At 56.3% G+C, this 22,513-nt stretch overlaps 1 protein-coding gene across 31 annotated transcripts; it reads right to left on the reverse strand.

Moving 5' to 3' along the window:
- Nucleotides 1-974: 974 nt before the first annotated feature.
- On the reverse strand, nucleotides 975-22,307 carry ATP8B3 (ATPase phospholipid transporting 8B3). Of its 31 annotated transcripts, none has more exons than XM_060416471.1 (30): nucleotides 22,207-22,307; nucleotides 20,850-20,908; nucleotides 20,285-20,376; nucleotides 19,796-19,909; nucleotides 18,680-18,778; nucleotides 18,279-18,340; nucleotides 17,833-17,905; nucleotides 17,532-17,602; nucleotides 17,051-17,133; nucleotides 14,917-15,075; nucleotides 14,283-14,371; nucleotides 13,530-13,720; nucleotides 13,199-13,410; nucleotides 11,970-11,992; nucleotides 11,730-11,883; nucleotides 11,160-11,348; nucleotides 10,966-11,078; nucleotides 9,343-9,507; nucleotides 9,140-9,251; nucleotides 8,067-8,136; nucleotides 7,764-7,872; nucleotides 7,102-7,486; nucleotides 6,783-7,006; nucleotides 5,978-6,133; nucleotides 4,293-4,376; nucleotides 3,929-4,168; nucleotides 3,607-3,745; nucleotides 3,201-3,328; nucleotides 1,707-2,030; nucleotides 975-1,622 (listed from the first exon to the last, which is right to left on the reverse strand). In XM_060416471.1, the coding sequence occupies exons 2-30, from the start codon at nucleotides 20,896-20,898 to the stop codon at nucleotides 1,203-1,205; spliced, it is 4,329 nt and encodes a 1,442-aa protein (XP_060272454.1). In that variant the 5' UTR covers nucleotides 20,899-20,908; nucleotides 22,207-22,307; the 3' UTR covers nucleotides 975-1,202. The 31 variants fall into 31 exon arrangements, with proteins under 31 accessions (XP_060272454.1, XP_060272455.1, XP_060272453.1 ...); XM_060416472.1 differs by having other exon boundaries at nucleotides 975-1,598; nucleotides 8,067-8,142; XM_060416470.1 differs by having other exon boundaries at nucleotides 8,067-8,142.
- Nucleotides 22,308-22,513: the final 206 nt, after the last annotated feature.

The following is a 22,513-nucleotide window of genomic DNA, read 5'->3' on the forward strand; positions in this document are numbered from 1 at the left end:
AGGGCTGGGCCTGGGGGTGCAGATCCACCCACCTGAAATGAGGATAGGGATGGGTGGAGTATGTTCTAGGGCCCCTGCACAGGCTGGAATTGGGGCCACTCATATTCTTTGCCCAAAGCAGTTACAGTCACACCAATCTATCAGTTCCTGGGCTCCTCCTGCGGCCCCAGCAGACCCCTCCCCCAAATGGCTGGTCTTTGGCGGGGGGGATTCTCTTTACCAAGGGTGAGGGAGGGTCAAGAGGCCACGTGGCCCTGTGTGTGTAATCACAACTGGACACTAGGGCAGCTTTCGGGGGACACAAAATTTGGGTCATCTAAATAAAGACCCCTCCACCTCACCCTCAGGTGACAGACTTAAAAGTTTAAATTAAAAAAAAATCCTCATCGTTGTGAACCATTGCTGTGCTGGATTTGTTGTTTTGTTTTTCTCCAATAAATTATTTTCTAGTCACTCACCGGGGCTTGTGCATTGGTTGAATGGGAGGGGTGGGGGGTGCTGGTGCAGGAAGGGGAGGCATGGGGCCCACCCTTTGAAGGGAGAAGGGGAAGAGTAAGTGGGCCTCTCCATTCTGAACACAGCCCTCCCTGAGATCCCACCCCACAGGGCTCCACCTTCCATGGAGCCTTTAGGTCACCCGAGTCTCAGGATCCTGTGGGCTCTGCTTCTGAGGTGTCACCGTCCACTACCTTCTGAGCACCAAGTGTAAAGTGATTTGCTTGAGGAAAAGAAATGAGGGCACCCTGGTGGAGAGAGAGGCTAGGTGGTGCCAGGGCCTTATTAACTGTACTGAGACAGGACAACAGGCAGCAGGCAGGAAGCCAGCGCTGGTAAGCAGTCTGCTCTGCACCTTCCTCCCTTCTGAGAGCAATAAAGCTTTTACCCACATTATCTATCCCAGGGTGAAAAACAAAACAAAACAAAAGCAGCCCAGCTTTCCCCACAATTCCCCATTATACCACAAGAAGACAGTGTTTTGATTTTCTTTTTCTTTTTTCCCTTAAACCAGAAAAAAACTTCCATGGGCATCACAAAAAGAAGTACAGGAAGAGGGAGCCTCAAGGAATCCTAGGGTCAGACAGACTGTGATTTATTAGGGAAAGAAGAGCCGGTGGGGCCCTGTCTTCAAGGGATAGCCTCGTGCTTGCTGGATGACACTTACTATGCCTGAGCAGTCACTGATGCCCCGGGGGCCAGGGAAGCTACTCTGCCAGATCAGGTGCAGCTTGGTCCCCACTGGGCTCTGGCAGCCACTCCATAGGAGACGGCTCTCTCTCCACAGGTGAGGGCTCCACCTCCATTGGCTGCTCACTGATGGATGATCCTTTTGCACTTGGTGGTACAGTTTCCATCACAGAACTAAGGTTTGAGCTGGAAACTGGCAATATCCCCTCCCTGCGGGGCTCGGGCTCCTTTTGCCAGATGTACGACCAGTTCTTCCAGGACAGTTTCCGGATATTCCAGAGGGATGTCTTCTCCTGTGGCAGGTATGCTGGCTGGCTCTGCAGGGACAGCTGGCTCGAAGGCAGCGTCTGGCTCTCAACAGAGGTCGTTTGGCTGTCTAGAGCTGACAGTGGTATCTCGGTTGGCAGTAGGTTCTGAGGAGAATATGGCAACTTCTCCTGTAAAGATCCAGATGGCCAGGTTTTGTTGAGAGGCTGGGGATGAGGAGCAGACCGCCTATCCATGGTTAAGGAGGAGCTCACCTCAGAGGGAGGCTGCATGTCCTCAGAGGACACCTTCCCATGGTGTGAGTGCCTCTTCCTCCCAAGAAATGACATCTTCCTTGGGTACCACAAGGACTCCTTCATGCTCCCAGATGGTTCATCAGGTGGCATTGTGTGATCAACCAGCATGTCACTGTTGACCCCAGGTGACCTCCGCAGAATCGTGCCCTGCGTGATGAGGTCAGCATAGCCCTCCCGATGGGAGAAGGCATAGCTGGAGCGCCGGGCCCGTGACTCCCTATGGATACAGGGCACAGGCTCCACGGTGATGACCTCCTCACTTGTGCCTTTCTCTACCTCTTCCTACAGAGCAAAAGAGAGAGTGAAGTCATCAGGCTCCCAAGCCATGTTGATGATGTTCAGATCACCTGCCCCTCCAGTGAGGGTCAATCAGAGTCCTTGGCCACTATCGATTGTCCAGGCTCTTTCCTAGGCAAGATGATCCAACTAGAGTCCTCCATGGGACCTGACTTTGGACCAACCAGATTCCTCCGCATGGACCTGACTTTGGACCAGCTAATCAGAGTCCTCTTCCTGGGACTTAACTCTGGGCCAGCCACACTCACCTTGTGTGCCCGCTGGTGGCAAAGTCAGAACTTTCCCTGGGGCAGCCCCATGTCCAGCCTGTGTGGCTGAAGGTGGTGGTTTGTGGCCAAGTCCTAGTCCACCATTCCAAGTCAACTCTGGGGCCCATCCCAGCTTCAACTCATCCGTTTAGATTCTGATACTATGGGCTAGTGAGTCCCAACTCCCACCTTTTTTCATTGTGGTAAAATACATATAACATAAGATGTACCATTTCATCCATTTTTAGGTGCACAGCTCAGTGGCACATTCACACTGTCGTGCAGCCATCCCCATCACCTGTCTCTAGAACTTTCTCATCTTCCCAAATGGAAACTCTCTCCCCATAAAATACTGACACTCCCTTCCCTCCCCCAGCCCCTGGCCCAACCATCTGCTTCCTGTCTCTATGGATCTGACTCCTCTAGGGACCTCCTGTGAGTGGGATCAGACAGTATTTGTCCTTCTGTGTCTGGTTCCCGTCACTGAGCATCACGTCCTCATGCTTCATCCATGTTGTAGCAGGTGTCAGACTCGCCTTCCTTTTAAAGGCTAATATTCCACCGTGCGTATATGTCACATTTTGTTTATCCGTCACCCACCGATGAACATTGGGCTACCCCGAGTCCCTCTTCTGCTTATCCCATCTCCAAATCACTTCTGTCGCGTCGGCCCCCAAGCCCCAGGCACTTCCAGGTGGGAGTCCGGCTATGCTCCCACTGCATGCACCTCAGGAACCACACCCCACTTGGGGGCCCTTCTGCCTGTCGTTTGGTCCCTTGTGGGGACACTGGGTGTGTGTCTAGCTCTGCTTCTGCCTCATCTCTGCCTCTCCTTCAAGTCCCAGTTCCCAGCACAGGTTCTGGCTGTTGGGGTCCTCCATGTGTGGCGTGGACCCCCACCCCTCACCTTGCGCTGTGGCTTCTTGAGGGCTTGGTAAATGACACGGAAGGCCAGCACAGGCAGGGTGTTCAGTGACACATTCAGCAGGATCACCAGCATGATTGGGGGCTGGGACAGCACGTTGAAGTCAGCGTCTGGAAACAGGGCAGGATCACAGCCGTCCTGGGCTATGGCCTCACCAGAGCCTGCTTGGTGCCTCTCCCCTCCAACACCCTATCTCTTTCTCTTCCCTTCACCTCAGGGAAAGGAGGTGAAAATTCTAAGGAGACACTGACGCTTCCTGCACACACACACACATACACACACCCCCCTACCTCACCTGCATGGCCAAGGAGCTTGAGGTTCAGAGGGGGAGAGAGGGTGCTCTGATGGGCACCCCCCCCCAACTGCCCCATCCCTGCTGGGGGCTTACATAGAAACGGGAAGTTCTTGGGGAAGCGTTTGAAAAGCCACATGCTCTGGGTGAGGCTGGTCATGATCACGTAGAAGAAGAGGCTGAGGAAAATGGCCAGCAGAGACAAGACGGTCCAGTACTTGGTGATTAGGATGACCTGCACAGGGAAGGGGCATTAAGGCAGGGGGGATGGGGAGGGAACTGTGGGGTGGGGCTCCACGGGGAGGATGGAGGCCCAGCTCCCAGGGCCTGTGAAGGGGCAGGTCACTGCCAGGAAAGACCTTAGTGCTTGCCGAGGCCCACCCCACCAGGGGAGGGGCAGGCAGATGGCCATTCCTACCTCCATAGTGATGGACAGCAGGTTGGACAGGGCCACGACCACCGAAAAGGACTGGTAGTCACTTAAGCTGACAGGCCCAGCTGAGTCCTGGCTGACCCACAGCGTCACGAAGAAGTTGACCAGAGAGGTGGCTGTGCCGTGGGCAATGGCTTGCAGGATGACCCAGTAGTTGAAGAGCTCCTCCTTCTGGCCTGTGATGTATAGCTCTGGCAACTCAAGGCTCCGCTCTGCGCTCACATCCTGATGAGTTCACGGCGGGGACGCTGGCTCTTGGGACCAGAAGGGGATGGCCCCTACCCTACCCCAGGCCCCAGGAGAAGAAACATGTACAGAGAAGGAGGAGCCAAGACCTGGAGCTGCTCACCTGCTCAAAGAGCCCGATATAGAGGACCGGGAGGGTGCTATACAGCAGGTTGAAGAGCGCCAGGAACCAACCTTCGTACAGAGCCTGTGGTGGGAAGGTGGAGGGTGCAGAGAGGGGAAGGGAGGGAGAATGCACTGAGCCTTCAGAGCCAAATGGCCAGAGACAGAAACGAATCTCTACCTAAGGAGACCCATCCAGGCTTGTTTGTCACCTGGAGAGGATGCCAGGTGACTTGGAAAGTCAAGTGACAATCAAGGTTGGAGCTAAGATCGGGGCTGCACGAAGTGATAAAGACTAGAAGAGAAAAGGTATGGAGAAAGGAAAGGCTACCCACTCCAGTATCCATGGACCGCACAGTCCATGGGGGTGGCAAAGAGTCAGATGCAATGGAGTGACTTTCACTTTCACTTCAATGCTTTTAAAGTAGCACCTTGGAGTCTGTTTCAAGTGATGACTATAATACAAAGTTTACAGGAGGGAAAATGGCTAGAGAGTGTGTTTTAAATTTTTCTTTTTGCCATGCTGCACATCATGCAGGGTATTAGTTCAAACAGGGATCGAACCTGTGTCCCTTGCAGTGGAAGTTTGGAGACTTACCCACTGTACTGCCAGAGAAGTCCCTAGATTATTTTTAACTTGGGAAGTCAGTGATGGGTAACAGAGCTGGAAGTGATCTCACAAAGAGACCAAGTCCCTTCCTGAATGCACAAATCCAGGCTAGTGAAAAAAGCATCAGTTTCAGTTCCCAGAATGGCTTTACATGCATTCTGGAGTTGAACAAATAAGTAACGACAAAAAAAAATTTTTTTTTTTACCAGAATCAAGTTTCTCACCATTGGAGATGAGTCACAAATGAGCATGTGGAAAAGGCTAAGCTGAGCCTTGTTCTGTGGGGTGACTGGAATCAGAGGTATCAGTGTGAACTCATATACACATAGATAGATCAGTATAAGTACAGGTGTAGATGTGTGTCTAAACACAGTTAGTATGTGTATATCTCCTGCCTCTGTCTACAGAGAGAATATTGGCATCCCACGTGCGATGAGCACACCAAGTGCTTAGATCTTGGTGTCTAACTACCATTCTCTGGTGAAGAGAACTGGCATTCCTTGAGGGAATGGTTCATTCCAGGCTTGGGACAAGGAAAGGACAAAACGAGCCAGGAAGCTCTTGAAGCGCCAGAAAGTGAGGACATGCTCAGAGAAGAGCAGGCACAGGGCAAAGGGACAAATCGGAGACAAAATGAGCAACAAGGCACAGAATAAAATGAACATACATGAGTCCATACTGATAGGAGTAAATATTCAAATAAATATGTGGGGGGGGAAGGAACATTAATTCCAGTTAACAAACATAGAAAGACTAAACATTGTCCCCTCTGACATCAGGAACAAGACAAAGATGTCTGCTTTCACCGTGGCTATTACTGCACTGGAAAAGTCCTCACCAAAGCAATTAGGCAAGAAAAAGAAATAGAAGGCATCCAAATTGGAAAGCAAGTGGTAGAGCTGTCTCTTTTTGCAGAGGACGTGATCTACATGCAGAAAATCCCAAAAGACTCACAGGAAAACTACTAGAGCCAATAAAACAAACTCAACAAAGTTGCAGGGCACAGATCCACACATACACACACAAAAGTGTTTCTATACACCAGTGGTGTATAGAAACCACGGACTATAGCCCACCAGGCTCCTCAGTCCATGGGATTTTCCAGGCAAGAATACTGGAGTGGGTTGCCATTTTCTTCTCCAGAGCATCTTCCTGACCCAGGGATCGAACCCGTCTCTCCCGCATTGACAGGCGGATTCTTTACCACATGCACCACCACATGGTACCACTTCCTATACAGCAGCAATAAGCAATATCAACAGGGAATTAAGGAAACAATTCCATTTATAGTAGCATCTAAAAGAATAAAATACCTAGCAATAAAAGGTAAAACAAAAATATATATTTATGAAGAATTCTCTTGTAAAGCTCTCTCTCAGCTGTTTGGGTATTGGTGACAGGGAGGCCATTCTGTTTCATGAAAGTCTATTTTCAGACCACAGGGGACATCACTGCATTACATATGACTCCTCTGACACTCTGGAGAGCACATCCAGTATTCACCATGATACTGTCAAGAATCTTGAAGTCAGGGACCCAGCCCTTACAATCTTATCTTCTCTGAAGTTCAGGTTCTCGTTTTTTCCCCTTGAAGAATGTATGTTTGGAGCACCTGTCCTGCCCTTGCTTCAAAGCTCAAATTTGCCAAACATCCCTGAAAATGCTCAGCACAGAGCTGGGCACAGAACCATCCCCTGCGTTATGTAGATTCTATACCTCTGTTAATGCAGCCAGATACTGATTGAAGGCTGCTTTGCTCTGTGGCTTCAGACACGCTCTGCCCTCTGAGGACCTCCGAGTGGGAGCATGCCTGCTGCCTTCCTGGAGGCTACAGGAAGGACATAGCCCCCCTTAGAGGGGAGGGAGTTCCCTCCGGCGCACCTGGGCAGTGAAGCCGCTGTAGAAGGCGAACCAGATCTGGACCATCATGCTGGCCAGTGTCTTGTACAGGAAGAAGCGCAGGAACTTGCAGACGCGCATGTAGGACCAGCGTCCGTGCACCAGCAGCAGCCGCCGCAGGAAGCAGAACTGGGCCAGCACGTAGTCACTGTTCTGCACTGCCTGCATGCCCTCCTGACCCGCCACCCCTATGCCGATGTCTGCAGCTGCAGAGGCACATGCAAGCCTGTCGGCCCAGGGGCCCCAGCCCACCGCTCCTACCTGCTGCCAGCCTCCCCTGGCCCCGCTGCCCTCCACCCACTCTTGATCATGTTGATGTCGTTGGCACCATCCCCGATGGCCAGGGTCACCACGTTCTGGTATTTCTTGACCAGCGCCACGATCAGGGCCTTCTGCTTGGGTGTCACGCGGCAGCAGATGACCGCCTGGCATCGGGAGGCCAGCTCCATGAAGGCCCGCTCCCGCCGCTCCTCAGAGCTCTGGAGGGTCTTGGAGTCTTCCTGCTGGGGCGCCAGCCCCGAGCTCCGCAGCTGGATCCCCAGTGTCCGCCACATGAGGGACAGGCGCCTGGCCTGCAGGAAGTCCACCCTCTCCTCTCCCGGCTCCTGCCAGGACTCCAGTGGGTCCACGTTCACATTCTGGACCAGGGCTCGGGGTTCCTTGCGCAAGGACAGCAGTAGCTGGTCCTGGCTCACGGGTGACAGGGGCGGGTCACTCTGCTGCACCCCTCCCTCTTCCCGCCCCACTCCCCGACTGTGCCCTCCTCCCATCCAGACCTGACTGCACCCTCCCTTGCTCCGGCCCAGCTGAGAACTATCTCTCGGGGTGGCCATCACCTTGGCTGGTCCAATGGTGCATCTGAGGGCCTTTCAGTGGTAGCAGCCCCAGCCTCAGCCTGCAGCTCCTCCCAGGCCCCTCCCCCGGGTACCAGGGCTCCACCGTCCACTCTGACCTAACACTGACCAGGAACTCCCCGTTAATGACCAAGGCCATCTTGAACTGCAGGGGAAGCTCTTTCTTTTTGCCACCTTGCAGGTTGTTGTTGTTCTCCCAGTAGACCTCGAGGATCCGCCTGCACGGGGGTAGGGGTGGGCGCCCAACCAGGCCTCAGCCACGTCAGCCACACAGGCTTCCTTGCACCCACATGCCAGCCACAAGGAGCCCGGCCAGGCAGACCCCAAGGCCATGGCTGTGTCCCGGGCGTCCCGTCCCTAACCCTGACCCCCATCCCCTGTCAGGATCATCCACCCCATCCCCACTTCTTACACGATCTCCTTCTCCTCCAGAATGATCATGTTCTCTGAGAGCAGCTCACAGGCAAAACCAATGTTCACCGCTGTCTCTGCAAACCAGCCCAGTTCAGCCCTTGCGGGGAGGCCTCCCTGCCGGGAGGCCAACCCCACCCACCTTGCCCATTACAGCGGCATGCCCCTTCCACGGGCCACAGCGATTGGCTCAGAGGAGGGCATGTGACCATGGCAGCCACTGAGTCAGCCCTGAGACTTTCCAACTCTGAGCATACCTAGGACTCCACTCCTGGCTGCGGCTGGGCGGCTGCAGAGAGGTGAGTCTGGGGCCAAGGTCAAGGCACCTTAGGCATTTCAATGCCTAGGATCCCCACAAAACGATTTAATGTCTGGGGGCAGGGAGGGGGGGTGAAGAAAAATGTGACATAACTTCTTAGGAAAAAAATAAAGGAAAAAATGAATACAGAAATCCAACCTGTGGGACTTCCCTGGCAGTCCAGTGGTTAAGACTCCATGTTGCCAATGCAGTGGGCCCAGGTTCCTTCCCTGGTTGGGGAACTATGATCCCACATGACCGGCAATGCGGCCAAAAAAAAAAAAAAAATTCCACCTTGGAGACTGGTCTTTACACCAGCAGAGCTGTTAAATGTCATTCTAAATATTTGGAGTGTATGTGCCTCCCGCCCACAGAAGTCCTAATGGAGCCCTGTAGGCACCAGTGCTCAGTGAAGGCCCCCCCAGAAGCCTCAGAGGGTGGGAGAACCAGGGCTCCACAGCCACAGGACCAACTTGGCCCCTAGGTGGCTGGGCAGCCTCAGGCAGGGGCCCAGTGCTCTCTGAGCCCTGGGAGGTAACCTGGGCCCCACCAAACAGCGCTGCCAAGGGGGCCAAATCCCCAGGAGGCGCTCAGCATGGCATCAGCCCACCTGAGAGAGGCACCTAGGGCCTCGGTTCTCCCTTCCCAGGGACACACAGTGGTGGGCTACAGTGAGCTCAGACAACAGGGAGGGCCTGATGGTGACTCTGGGATGGGGTGAGCCCTCCCCGTGCCTCCCTTCTCCCTGCGCTGGTGGCCGCCACCCTAGGACCCACCTTGCTTGTCCCCTGTAAGGACCCACACTTTGATGTTCCCCTGCTTGAGACACTTGATGGTTTCGAGGACACCATCCTGGAGCTTGTCCTCAATGGCCGTGGCTCCCAGGAGCTGGGGTGGGGAGGAAGGAGTGGGTGAGGACAGACTGAGTGGGCTCCCCAGTGGGGCTGGGGTGTGGGGCCCCGCCCCCAGCTCCACCCACCTCAAGGCTCTGCTCCATCTCCTCATACACCTGGTGCAGGGCCTGGGCGCGGTTCTGCAGCAGAATGCTGGCCTCCTGGTGCCGCTGCCGCCACTCCTCATACACTTCCTCATCCACCTTTTTGCAGGCCAGGCACAATGTCCGCAGGGTCTCCTTGGCAAAGGACTGGGGCCAGCAGGCAGATGATACTGGCACCCCTGCCACTCCGGGGAACCCCTGCAGCCCTTCTCCCTCTGCCTGGGCCCCCAACCTGCCCCTACCCACACAGTCTGTCCTCCGGTGGCGGGGGGAGGCTGGGACCACACGCCACCCTGCTCCACACCTGCTCTGTCTCAACCCTTCTCCCCCAGACACCCCATTCGCTCTGTTTAGCCTCCAGATCTCAGCCTGCCTATTCCCCTAGCCAGGAACATCCACCCTATGATTTGTGCTGCAAATTCTAACCATTAGGCAAGATCCTCAGTGAAGCCCTGCCAGACCCCTTCCCAATCAGGATTCTGTCCTCCCTGGAGCCCTCTCTCTGCTTCACTTCTCAAGGAACTGAGGTAGGGGGTGGGGCACAGAAAGGATCGTGTGGGACTCTTGTCTCCAGGCCCAGGTGAGGACCCAGTGCTCTCTCACCCCATCACAGCTCTTCCCTCCTAGGCTCCAACCCTGCCCTGGGTCTTTTGCCCCAACAGGCAGCCCCTTGACTGGCTTCTGCTCCTGACTGACATGGGCTTGGGTGGCTGTATGCGGACATGTCGAGTGCCCCAGACAGGCCTGTGCGCCTCCTCTCATGCCTCAGTTTCCCTATCCATACCATGGGCAGTTGAGCCCAGTCATCCTGCCGAGATCCTGGGCTCTGGGTCACTGCTGTGACTGCACTTCTTCGGTTCTGGGTCAGGACCCAGACATCGGCTCCCCACCACTCCCTCCCGGCAGAGTAGGGCACTCTGGGAGACCCCTGAGGGGAGGGACAGAGGACATTCTTTCCATAAACAGCCCTGCTGGGCCCTGTGCTGGGTGAGGCTGGGGACCCATGGGTTCAGGACTGGGCCCGCATGGCAGGACAGCCCATGTCAGAAAGAGCTCCCTGGAGGTGGGGACCTAGGGCTGAACCGCGAGGACAGAAGGATGCTGAGCGCCTGAGTGGAGGGAGGACAGGGAATAGCATGTGCAAGGGCCCTGAGGCAACACCGGAACCGGGTTCTGGGAAATGGGTTCTGGGAAACCCCCCGAGGGCAGGGAAACCAGGTCAGAGATGACAGACAGCAGGAAACAGAAGGATGAAGGATGAAGCTTGGAAAGGGGCTTCACCTGGAGATGAAAGGTTCGGGGCAGAGTGCGCTGAGTGTGTCCTGGAACCTAGGCCTGGCTGGAAGAGGGGGGCGGCATCCAGGAAAAAACCCACCCACAGGGTGTCCTTGCCTGACTCAAAAGAAGATGTCCCCACTGGGCAGTGCAGCTTGGAGCTGAGCTCCATCTTCAGCCCTTGAGTGTGTGTTTGTGTGCTGGGCAGAACAGTGTGCAACCTGACCAACTGGCCACGGCTTCCCTGAGGCCATTTCTCCGCACACTCTTTTCCCCTGCTCCTGTGACTTCGACTCTGCCCCTCCACCCTCCCTTCCCACAGGGACTCACAGCCAAGGCCTCCTCTGTGGCCCATTCTGTCTCTCCTTTCTTTTGCAGGCGCTCATAGATGACTGTGTCAGCCCCTTTGGTGTAGAGGTAGATGGAGCCCTCGGGCTTGCGGACTGTGGAGGAAGAGGCCTGGCTGCCCACATACACTCCCCTCCCTACCTCCCACCACCCCACCCAGGACCTCGGGCACTCACCCAGCACTGACATCCGCTTGCGGACGCTGTTGAAGTCCATCATGGCCAGGACCTGGTACACACACTCCTCCCCCAGCTCCATCAGGGTGATGCTGTCCTGCGTGCGTGCCAGGAACACATAGCCGAAATTTCGGGCCGCTGTGACTAGTGCCTCCTCGTCCGGGGAAGCTGCCTGGTACACTAGCTGGTCTGGCCAGGGAGGGTGCAGAGCGGGGAGGGGTCTGAGAGCTTGACCTTGTTGGAGACCCACCACCCACCTGTCTCCACCTGTTTAGCACAGGGAGGAAACAAATACAGAAAGTGCCCAACATGCATTTGCAGGACGACAGTTTCTTGGACAGGCACAACCTCTAAGTCCAATAAAAGAAAAGGGCGATTGCATCCCAGTCCACAAGTCCTCCTCCTCCCTGTATGATGACAGGCCAGGACACCCTTGGTGGCAGAGGATAGGTGGGGTTCGGGCTGGGGGCCTGGGAGTTCTCTGATCGGGATGAGAAGGCCCTGGCAGCTGGTGGGAGAGGATCTGGGGAGCCTGGGCCTGGCCACCCCCAGGGTTGGGGGGCCACTCACCGTTCTTCTGTACCATCACCGTGTGGCAAATAGCCAGCACGCGCCAGAACTCGCGCACCCTCCAGTCCTGGTTAGCCCACACGGCCTGCAGGAGTTGGGCGTTGCAGAATAGCAGCTTCCCATCAGCAAATTTATTCCAGAGGAAGGGGTTCTCCTGCAGGGGGTGGGGCACAGGCCAGCACTGGGTGGGTCACTGCCCTTCCCCCCACCACCCAGGGCTCCGGGGAGGCCAGAGCTCACCTTGCCTGGGGTCTCCTCTGGGCCTGGGGAAAGATTCAGCTTTAGGCCTCAGCACCCCCTCCCTGGGCCAGACTTCCTGGGGCTGCCGGCTGCAGCTAGACCAGCCAGGCCTTCGCCCTGCACCCGGCGCCCCAAGCTGCCAAAGACCCCAGCCTCAGCTTCTGCCTGGAGAATAGGATGTAGCCATGTGTCCCAGGGGCCCCCTCCAGGGCGGTGGGGTGGAGGGCGTAGGGGAGTGGGGTTCAGCCCCGTAGAACATGTTTGGTTTGACCTCCTCCTGGTGTCTTTTTAAAATTTGGACTTGGCTACCTACTTTGAAAAACAAGGTGATTTCACAGGAAAACCTGGGTCCGCAGCACTTCTAGAAACATCAGAGACCGGCCAGGGTTGGTGCCACTCACCACGGGCCTGGTCAGCACCTGACCTGTCAGGTGGCATCAGCCCAAGGGCAGGGGCCCAGGTCTGTCATGAGACTGCCCATGAGGCCCAGTATCACCCAGTGGGGCCCTCTGTCCGCTCCTGGTCTAAACTGTGTCTGCTGCTTATCAGCTAGACCAGAGACTGGTGAACTATGCCCCCACATCGGGACCAGTTTCTGTGTGACCTTCAAGGCTATAAATGTTTTTCACATTTCTAGAGAGTTGGGAGAAACCTGAAAAGAAGAATATTATCTTGTGTGACCCGTGGAAATGCTGTGAAATTAAAAATCCAGAATCTGGGTGAAAGCAGCAGCTGCTTTCTGGGGCCAGAGACCCAGCGGCCTTAGTGGCCAAAAATATTGACCCGTGGGTTCTTTATAGGAATAGCTGCTGCTGCTACTGCTGCTAAGTCGCTTCAGTCATGTCCGACTCTGTGCGACCCCATAGATGGCCTCCTACCAGGCTCCTCTGTCCCTGGGATTCTCCAGGCAAGAACACTGGAGTGGGTTGCCATGTCCTTCTCCAATGCATGAAAATGAAAAGTGAAAGTGAAGTCGCTCAGCCAAGTCCGACTCCCGGCGACCCCATGGACTGCACCCTACCAGGCTCCTCCATCCATGGGATTTTCCAGGCAAGAGTACTGGAGTGGGGTGCCATTGCCTTTTCCGTATAGGAATAGCTAACCAAACCCCACGTGAGAGGAAGCCCCTTGGCAATAGTGGTGGGGCATCAATTGGTGTGGGATGCTGGATGCCGGGCCACTGCCGTGAGACCCTGGACACGGGGAGCAGGGCGCGGGCGGGGTCCCACCGTAGACAACTCCGCTGATGCAGCACTTCTTGAAGGTCATGATGTTCTGGGTGAGCGTGCCCGTCTTGTCGGAGAAGATGTACTCCACCTGGCCCAGCAGGTCGTTGAGGCTGGTGCTTCGCGCTTTGGCGGGCAGGTCCTGGGGCTCATAGTACATGTGCTCGTCCCAGTTGATGAAGACGCTGTTCCCCAGGTAGATGAATTCGACCCTGCTGATGCACGCATGCGCACTCGCACATTGGGTCACTGCCCGGCCCTTGGGCCTGCTGTCCCTCCCCCACCTTCCCTTCCGGCTCAGCAGCGGGCAGGGCTGGGAGGCCCCGGGGCTCACATAATGAACATGGCCATGGGCACCAGGACGCTGAGCAGGATGAGAAAGCTCCAGAAGATGAAGAAGGCCTCCATAGCCACACTGTGCATGTGCATGGCAGACACGTAGTGGTGATTGGCCTTGAACTCCTTCACCTTGTGCCAGAAGCCAAAGGTCATGGCCGCGGAAATCACCACCTTGGACACAAAGATCTGCGCGCGGAGGGGAGGAGGGGCACAGCGTGAGGGGGGCCCAGGCGGCAGCGAGGCACCTCAGGGACGCGCGCACCCTTAGTGTGAACTGACAAGCACGGGGCGGGGAGCGGGTGTTCCCCAGCACTGCTTCAGGATGGGACGGGGGTCGCGGTGGGGAGGGGATGGCAGTCCACGGGGAGGGCAATTTGGAGGTTTTCTGCCGAGCTTCGCGACTGCGAAATTATTATTTCGATAATTTTTAAAAAGGTAAAATTTGATTTAGGCAAAAAATTAAGGATTTCTAAAGATCAGTGGAGGATAGGGGGGCATCTTATTATCTCCTGCGGGTTTTGGAAACGTTGCAATCAAATATTGTTTTATTAACCCCCCCCCCCCCACCTCAAATCGTCATTTGAAGAAAAAATTCTCTGGCCTGACCAGGCGATCAAGCTGCATATTCTTCAGAGGAGGGAAACTGAAGCCTGGAAGATGACAGCCATGGGGCTTCTGTGCGGTGGGGCCCTTTCGTTCCCCTCCTCCATGGCCCCCCACCCAGGGCAGGGGGGTCTAAGAAGCTCACCAGGACCACCAGTCTGTTCATCAGATGGTCTATCTTGGTTCTCTTCAGATGGATCTTGCCACAGTTCTTCATGATCTTTGTGTCAAAACCTGCAAGATTTCCATCCACTCATCCATCCGTCTATCTACCACCTATTCATCATCCATCATCTATCTATTCATCTATCCACCATCCATTCATCCATCCACCCATCCCTTCATTCATCCATCCACCAATCCATCCACTGTTCACCAACCATTCATCCACCATCCATTCATTCATCCATCCATCCATTTACCATCTGTCCGTCCATCCATCCATCCATTTATCCGTCCACTCTCGTGTCTACTCATCCATCCACCCACCCTCCATCTCCATCTATCCACCTACTCCATCACCCATCATTCCATCTATTATAAATACCCCCATTTCTCCAGTCAAAACAAAGGTGCTGGCTCAACACGTCCATTCCTGCAGTTTCAGAAATGAGAGTCCAGAGAAACCACGCCAGGAGCCCTTCATCCCATAGCAGCAGACATGTGGCACCCAGGCCTGGCCTTGTGACTTCCTGCCAGTGACCTCAGGGTTCTCCGCCACCCAGCCCTACCCCTGACCTGGGCAGGATGGGCCCCGGGGCCCCAGAGAGCAGCTGTACCGGCATAAACGACCAGTCCATAGCAGGTGTCTGTGTTCCGGACCTTGCAGCCTCGCAGGAGGATGTTGCCACTATCCAGTGGGTATTTCTTGCCCTTCCACTCCAGGCACCCGACGAAGTGGTGCATTCGGCTGTTGGGTTCCTCACACACCACCTTCCCTGTGGGCAACCCAGTGTTCAGGGAGCCACGAGCATGGTGCAACTCAGCCACCCCTCTTCAATATGGGTTAGGGGTAGGGGACTCAGGGAATATTCCTGTCACTCTCCAGCCAGGGCCACCTGCACAGGCCCCACACTACCCCAAACTGGCCCCAATGGCACCTCCACCCCCACTATACAACACAGCCTCCTCCTGGATGCTCCAAGCTGGGTGTTCCTGGCCTCAGGGCCTTTGCATGTGCTGTCTCCTGTGGTGGTACACACACCTCCTCAGGGAAGCCCTCCTTGATCCTCCAGCCAGATAAACACACCCCTCCATTGAGCCCCTTCCTCCCTGCCAGTGTCTGACATCACCAGACGTTTATTCCTGCAGCCATATCAGTAATGTCTGTGAGGGACTTCCTTGGTGGTCCAGTGGCTAAGACTCCCTGCTCCCAATGCAGAGGGCCTAGGTTCCATCCCTGGTAAGACAACTAGATCCTGCACGCCACAACTAAGAGTTTCCGTGCCACAACTAAGAGTTTCCGTGCCACAACTAAGAGTTTCCATGCCACAACTAAAAAGGTCCCACATACCAGCACAACCAAATAAATCAATAAATATTTTTTAAATGTTTGTAAGGTCCACCAGTGCAGGCACCAGCCTTATCTCAGTTGAGCTGGGGACACCAGAGCCCAGTCCAGCACCTGACACAGTAAGTGCTGAATACAAATGAGGAGGGAGGGAAGGAAGGGGTGCACCCATCCAGCACCCTAAACTACAGGGACCAAACACAGGGCACAGCGTTCCCCAGCAGGCAGTAGGGGAGGGCCTGTCCACCATCACCCTGAGAGAGTATAGCCACTGGTCTCACTTCTGTTTGACAAAACCCACCCAGCGTGCAAAGGCTGGCCCAAGGCAGCATCTGGCAGGGAGTGGGCTGGGGGGCCACGGGGCTAAGTGACCCTCACCCTTCCTTCTCTGGGGCTGGACCCTCTGTTTCCTGAAGGTAGACATGAGAGCTGTCTAGGGAGGGGCAGGAGAAGGACAGAGGAGCCATGGGGCAAGCCCACACCTCTCACTACCCCTCTGAACCACAGTCTCCCCCTCTGCAAAATGGGCAGGGGTGCTGGGCTGTCTGGGGTAGGTCAGGACCCAGAGAGAGGTGTCAGGGTGGCAAGGCCTTTCCCCAGATCCATGAGCAGACACACAACCAGTGTCTGGATGTCGGGAGCAGAGGGGCTGTGCTTGGAGAGAAAGGTTCTGGCATGCTCCAGAGCCAATTAGAATAACTTGCCTTTGTAATGTGACAGGAAAATAATGATAGCAAATAGTAACAATAAAAAAATTATCCCCTTGCTGGGTCTCAGCAAACAGTAACTGAACCAATAGGTGTGAAATGTCATACTTATCTGGCAGAAAATAATAAACCTGATGTCCCTGTGGGCCTCTCCCAAACATGTAGGTGAATTGCTAGCCAGTGTACATGGACTGCCTTGGTTTCTTTGTTTTGTTTTGCTGCTTCTTTCTGGTCGCACCACTCGGCTTGTGGGATCTTAGTTCCCTGACCAGGGATTGAACCCAGGCCCTGGCAGTGAAAGTGCTGAGTCCTAACCAATGGGCCTCCAAGGAATTCCCATAGGCTGCCTTTTTGAATAAACAACTAAAAGCATTTGCTTTAAAGTGGTCATGGGTTAAAAATAAAATGTAACACTTGATCAAATGCTGTAGCATGCTTTGTAATAACAACAGAAATGCCTCCACTGCTGCATTGGTTTAAGGGATTTGATATGGACCTGGAAGAAGTCTCTCTGCCAAAAATTCTCTCAGCCCCAGTGGTCTGGGAATAAATAAGACAGGATAACAGAGGGTAATGTGCCCATCTGGATGTCAGAAGCTGCACAACACCCTCCACCTAGCAGGTGGGGAACCTGTGGTCCCACTGCAGTGGGGGAGACAGGGCCCAGAGGGGCTGGATGGGTTTGCCAGCTCCCACCTTGGAAGGAGGCTATCTTCCTTATACTGGTCAGCTCGTGGTGCGTGATCACTGGGGCCTGCCTGAACTTCAAGTTGGTCTCCCTGGTGACAAGAAGGGGAGCAAGACAAAAGGTGGGACAGACAGTGCCTGGTCAGGGCATGCCCAGCCTCTTTCCAGAGCCACTCTGGCATTTTCCCTAAGCACCTACTGTGCACCAGCTGCCAAGCAGGAGGCTGAGGCCCAGAGAGGGAGAGAGCCTTGCCCAAGGTCACACAGTGTGTTTGCCAAAGGGCTGAGGCCAGACCCTAGGCCTTCTTGCTTTGGCACCTGGCTCATGGTGGGTGGGGGAGATGGGCTTCCAGAAATGGTGGTGCATTTTTATTGCCCCAGCTGACATTCAAGTGTCCGCATGCTCCCAGGGCAAAGGACCACAACATCCAAGTGGGCTGGGTGTGCAGCCCTCCAGTCCCCAAAAGCCCTAGTGATGACCTGGTCTCACCCGTCAATGTCAGCCGTCTCCACATAGCATAAGCTGCTGGGCTCTGTGCTGGCCAGCAAAACCAAGTCAGCCTGGGGTGAGGAGCAGGATGGGAGATGACAGCCTTGCATGGGGGTAGAGAAGGGGGAGACCAGTGGTGGGGAGAGGGGGACAGCCCTGCCTCCAAACCACCCCCCAACTCAGCTCAACGAGGAAGAGATGATGGCCTTGCATAGGGGCAGAGTGTGGGAGACCAGCAGGGTGAGGGATGGGGAGGAGGGAGGGAACTGCCCTGTCTCCGGAGCACCCCTCTGCAGCTCACCGGGACAATGCTGTCTTTATGCAGACAGACCAGGTCTCCCACATGTAGATTCTTCCATTTTCTCCACAGAAAGCTGTGTGGGTGGGGGTGGCAGGGGTGGGGTGGGGGGTCCCCCCACCCCCCCACCCCCCACCCTGATTACCCCCTCCTCCCAGATTCCAACGCCCTTCAGACCTTCCTGCCCTCCCCTTTGGCTGAACTCTGCTCCATGAGAGTAAACAATTGGATCTTCAGCCCCTGCCCCTTCACAGGGCCCACCCCAAGCCTGGTAGACAGCAGGCATCTAACAAGTGCTGGTCTGGGTTTCTCCTGGCCCCATAGGATCTCCAAGACCTCAGAAGATGCTGGATGGTCTTCCAGGCACACCCCCCGTGAATGTCCATCCCTCTGCCATGCTGGGGTTGCCCCCCTTGGATAGATCCCACACCCAGCTGCTGCAGCCTCACCTCTTCCCCATTAGGATCTGGCACGGCCGATTGTTGACAATCTTGTCACTCCTGTGTCGCCCCTGGGCCGATGGGGGTAGGTCAGAGCAGGGACGATTCCCCTCATGCCGCTCAGGCAACAGACGCAGGTGCCCAGCTAGAGAGCCCAAACCCCGCAGTGCCTGTCCAGTGACCCTGCCCCTGGGAGGGTGTTGGCAGCAGAAAGAGGGCAGTTTCCTGCAGGCTGCCACTGTGGACACTTGGATGACCTGCTGAAGGGGCACTGGCACCTGCCCCAGTGGCCACAGAGCACAATGGACAACAGCCCACCGGGGCTGCCTGTGCGGACCTTCCTCCCACCGCACCCAGGAGTCAGGAGGACCCACCTGATTTCGCCCTGCCCCCACCCCGTCCCTGCTTACAATATCGTCCACCAGGTCTCGGATGGCCCGGATGGTGAGGAGGCAGACAAACGGGACGAACAGAGTGAACCAGGGCAGCGTGGAGATCTCGGGGATGCCCTGAAACAGAGGATGGGTCATGCCAGCCAACCCTCTTGGGCACCAGACTGCCTCCCCTCCCCCTAATCCTGCACCCTTCTGCCCACACATCCAGCACTACAACCTCACATCCTGCCGTTCCCACCTGCAGGCAACTCCCCTCTGGGCCCTCTCCCTGCCTGGACCTCCTGCCCAGCAATGCCTCCTCTTCCTTCCACGCACCGCCCCCACATGTCCTCTCCTCCAGGAAGCCCTCCCAACCCTATGCTTGTTCCCTCCTCAAGGCCTTGGGTCTCATGGGATCCCCTCTGTGCAACCTCATATCTGCCCTCAGCACAGTTTGGGTGGGGGCCCACCCCATCACTGGTTCCTACCATGTGGTTTAATGACAGTCATTTCCCCCAGTCCTGAGCCACCTTAAGACAGGTGTCAGGGCCACTACTGGGTCCCCAGTGCCCAGAACAGGACCTGCATACAGTGGGTGCTCAATAAGTGTTTATTGGCTCGATGGATAAAAGCAGTGTCTCACTTTACTCAGATCAGAATGAGATACTGGGTAAGAGTTGGGATGTTTTGGAAACTTCCCTCACCACACAGGGCCCCATCTCCACCCATGACCAGCCTGATGCCAGGAAGTAACCCAGTGGGTCCCTAGAATCTGATCCTTCCTCCTTGCCCTCTGGGACCTGCTGAGGCCAAAGGGGTCAGGAGGCCTCCTCATACCTGGAGGAGCCATCCATGCACTCAAATCCTTCAATATATATTGAGCACGTCCTGTGTTCCAGGCCCCTGGCTGGGCAGTGAGGATCCAGCCATAACGGAACTCCCAGTCTGTGGGGGGTGGACACTGACCCACTAACCACACAAACACATGGGTCTACAGAGCCATGTGGGAACCACCCTGGGTCTACAGAGCCATGTGGGAAGGTGGGAAGTGCCAGGGGGTGGGGATGGGGGCTTCCTGGAGGAGACAGCTCAAGCAGGTAGATGGAGTGGAGTGACCATGGGCACTGACTCCTGGGGCTGCCCCCACCTCACCTGGAGGAGGATGATGAGAAGGAAGTAGAGGTTGGAAAAGCGGTGGAACTGCTCATACAGGTTCAAGGGCAGGAAGGAGAAGACATTGTACTTGGCCGTGTGGATGACGTTCTTCTGGAAGGAGAGCTGGTGTGGGGGTCTGCCTGCCCAGCCCCACCTGGCCTCCACCCACCTGCCCCTCCAGCCATGAACAGCGTGAACAGAGCCCCTACTGGGTGCAGGCTTGGTGAGCCAGGTCGGTGACCCCAGGATTCCCTGCAGGTAGGTAGAGCCTGACGGACACACTGTACTGTGAAGGCTGCCTAGGAACATATTTAGGGCAGAGGAGCCACATGGGGCATCCGTGCTGGACCAGTGACTCTGCGAGGCCAGCACTACAGTCCTCAGGACCAAGTGGGAGAACCCAGAAGGCAGAGCCCCGGTGACCACTCTCCCTCACTGGCAGGTCCCCAAAGCCCATGGGAGCGGGGACGGGGGAGGCCTGCCCACCTTGTACTTCTTTCTCTGCCAACACAGAAAGACCTTCTCCTTGAACTGGCTGTTGTAGGCCCGGTTGTTGGCCTGCACTTCCCAGGTGAACTCTGGAGGATAAACACAGGCTAATGACACCCCAGAGGAGGGCTAATGGGCCCCTGGGGGATCTAGCTGGTAAACAGACAGGAGGGCCCTCGATCTCTTTACACGGTAGCTACCTGCTTGGGGAGCCCAGGTAGATCTGAGGATCCAGCCACCCCGAGACAACCCCTAGGCCATGGGAGACCTATTCACACCCACTCCTTCTACAGACGGGTAAACTACAAGGCACCGGGGATGAGCTCCAAGGTGTCGGAGGCTCCATGCCCGGCCCAGGTGCTCTGGGTCCCAGGCTTCCAAGTCCTGAGTCCACCCTTCAGTCCCAGGATTTTGAACTATCTGTAACCCCATGAGAACCCCACACTGGGCCTCCTGTCTCCCCACTTCAGCCACTGTACTTTCTAACGCCCCTTGGTGGAGCCCACCTTGTGCCCACACCTTTTCCCCCCACCCTATGCCCACGCTTCGCCCAGACATGCACCTGAGTTCTTCTCCTCGTCAAGGTCTTCTTGGTACGTGAGACTGCCCATGCTGGTGGGGCTGTCGGACAGAGTGGCCTGAGGTCACACTGGCGGCTGTATAGTGCCCACCACTCCAACCTTCTTGGAAAAGTAATTTCCTATGCCCGCCTGCTAAAGTCTCCTCCCCAGAATCTGAAGGTCCAGTCACCAGCTGTGAGTCCTTGCTCACTGCTGTGGTCACCTGGCCACTGTTCCCCACCCCACAGCCCCGCACGGCCCTCTGTAGTCCAAGCCCCTATTGCCGCTCCTGGAAAGGCGCACACATGTCCTTCCACACAGCACAGGACATTCAGCCTGGTCAGGTGTTCGATCGATTTCTTTGTTGACAGACTAAATGGGCCCCCAGGGTTCCCTGTCATATCTCAAAAGGGAGTTTATGAGGCCAAGGGGCTGAGAGGTCTGAGTGTGGCCCTGGGGTAGCAACCACCAGACTTCCATAGAGCCAGGAGCCTGGTCCCTCCTAGTCCTTCAGTGCCCCTGGCAGCTCCCCAAATGACCCCAGCCCCAGCACTCCACACCCCTGGTCCCACTGTTCCCTCTGCCAGCAGGACCATTCCCTCTTGACAGGCTGGCCGGAGGCACCTCACCCATCTGCTCTCAGCTCATATTTCTCCGATGGCCCAGGCTCGTTCTGGAGCCTCCTCTGGGCCTCCCTTCTGCCTGCAGGGTCCCCCATTCCAGCTCTGATCACCCTTTTACTGCTTCTTCCCCCATCTGGGTTGCCTGCTGAAACCGGAACCTCCTAGAGCAGGGACTGCTGGCGTCTGAGTCATTAGTGTCCCCAGGGCCCCGGGGTGGGATGGCCTGGCTCAGGGCCGGCGCTGATGCTCCTGGGAGCCTGATGAAGGCCAGTGCCCATTTGCCAGATGAGAAAAAACGAGGCTCGGGGTGAGTGAGGCTCAGCCTGTGGGACCAGAGCCACTAGGAATCCCGGCCCGGGCCAGATGGGGTTAGAGGGCTGCTGCCGGTCAGAATTCACGCAGTGTTTTGGGGGATGGCAAACACGCCTCCCCCAACAAGGGCTTGCTTCCTCCTCAGCGCACTCTAGGCTCACCAGAACGTCCACTAACCCCGGGGAAATCCCGAGCATTCCCACAGCGAAGCGACGCAGGATTCGATGCCCAGCCCCTGGAAAATGCACCAGGAGATCTCGGTCCACTACAGACCGTGAGCTCCGGCGCCCGTCCGGACCCTGGCCCGCGCGGACCTCTAGGGGGCGCCGCCTCCGCCACGGCCTCCCGCCTTCAGGCCCGGCGGAGTTCAGAGAGGGTGCGCGGGCCCACAGATACACACAGCTGTGGAAGCGCAGCCGCTCACCTGCGCGGGCTGGGGCGGGTGGGGCCGGGCTGCCTGGGTCAGTCGCTGGAGTTCAAAGCGACGGACGTGGTGGAAGCTGTTAGCCGGGTGCCAACGGGCCTGAAACGGGCGGCGCGGGCGCGGGGCGGAGCTGGGCGGAAGGGCGGAGTCTAGGGCTGAAGGGGTGGCCAATACCAAAGTAGGGGCGGGGTCGAAGGCGGGGTCGAGCGAGGCCAAACTGAACAGGGTCAAAAGAGGCGGAGCCCGAAGGCAGGGCCCAGTGACCTCGAAGAACGGGGAGAGAGCGGGCGGGGCTAAGGTGCGGGAC

This window comes from Ovis aries, chromosome 5, assembly GCF_016772045.2.
Source record: "Ovis aries strain OAR_USU_Benz2616 breed Rambouillet chromosome 5, ARS-UI_Ramb_v3.0, whole genome shotgun sequence".
NCBI lineage: Eukaryota > Metazoa > Chordata > Mammalia > Artiodactyla > Bovidae > Ovis > Ovis aries.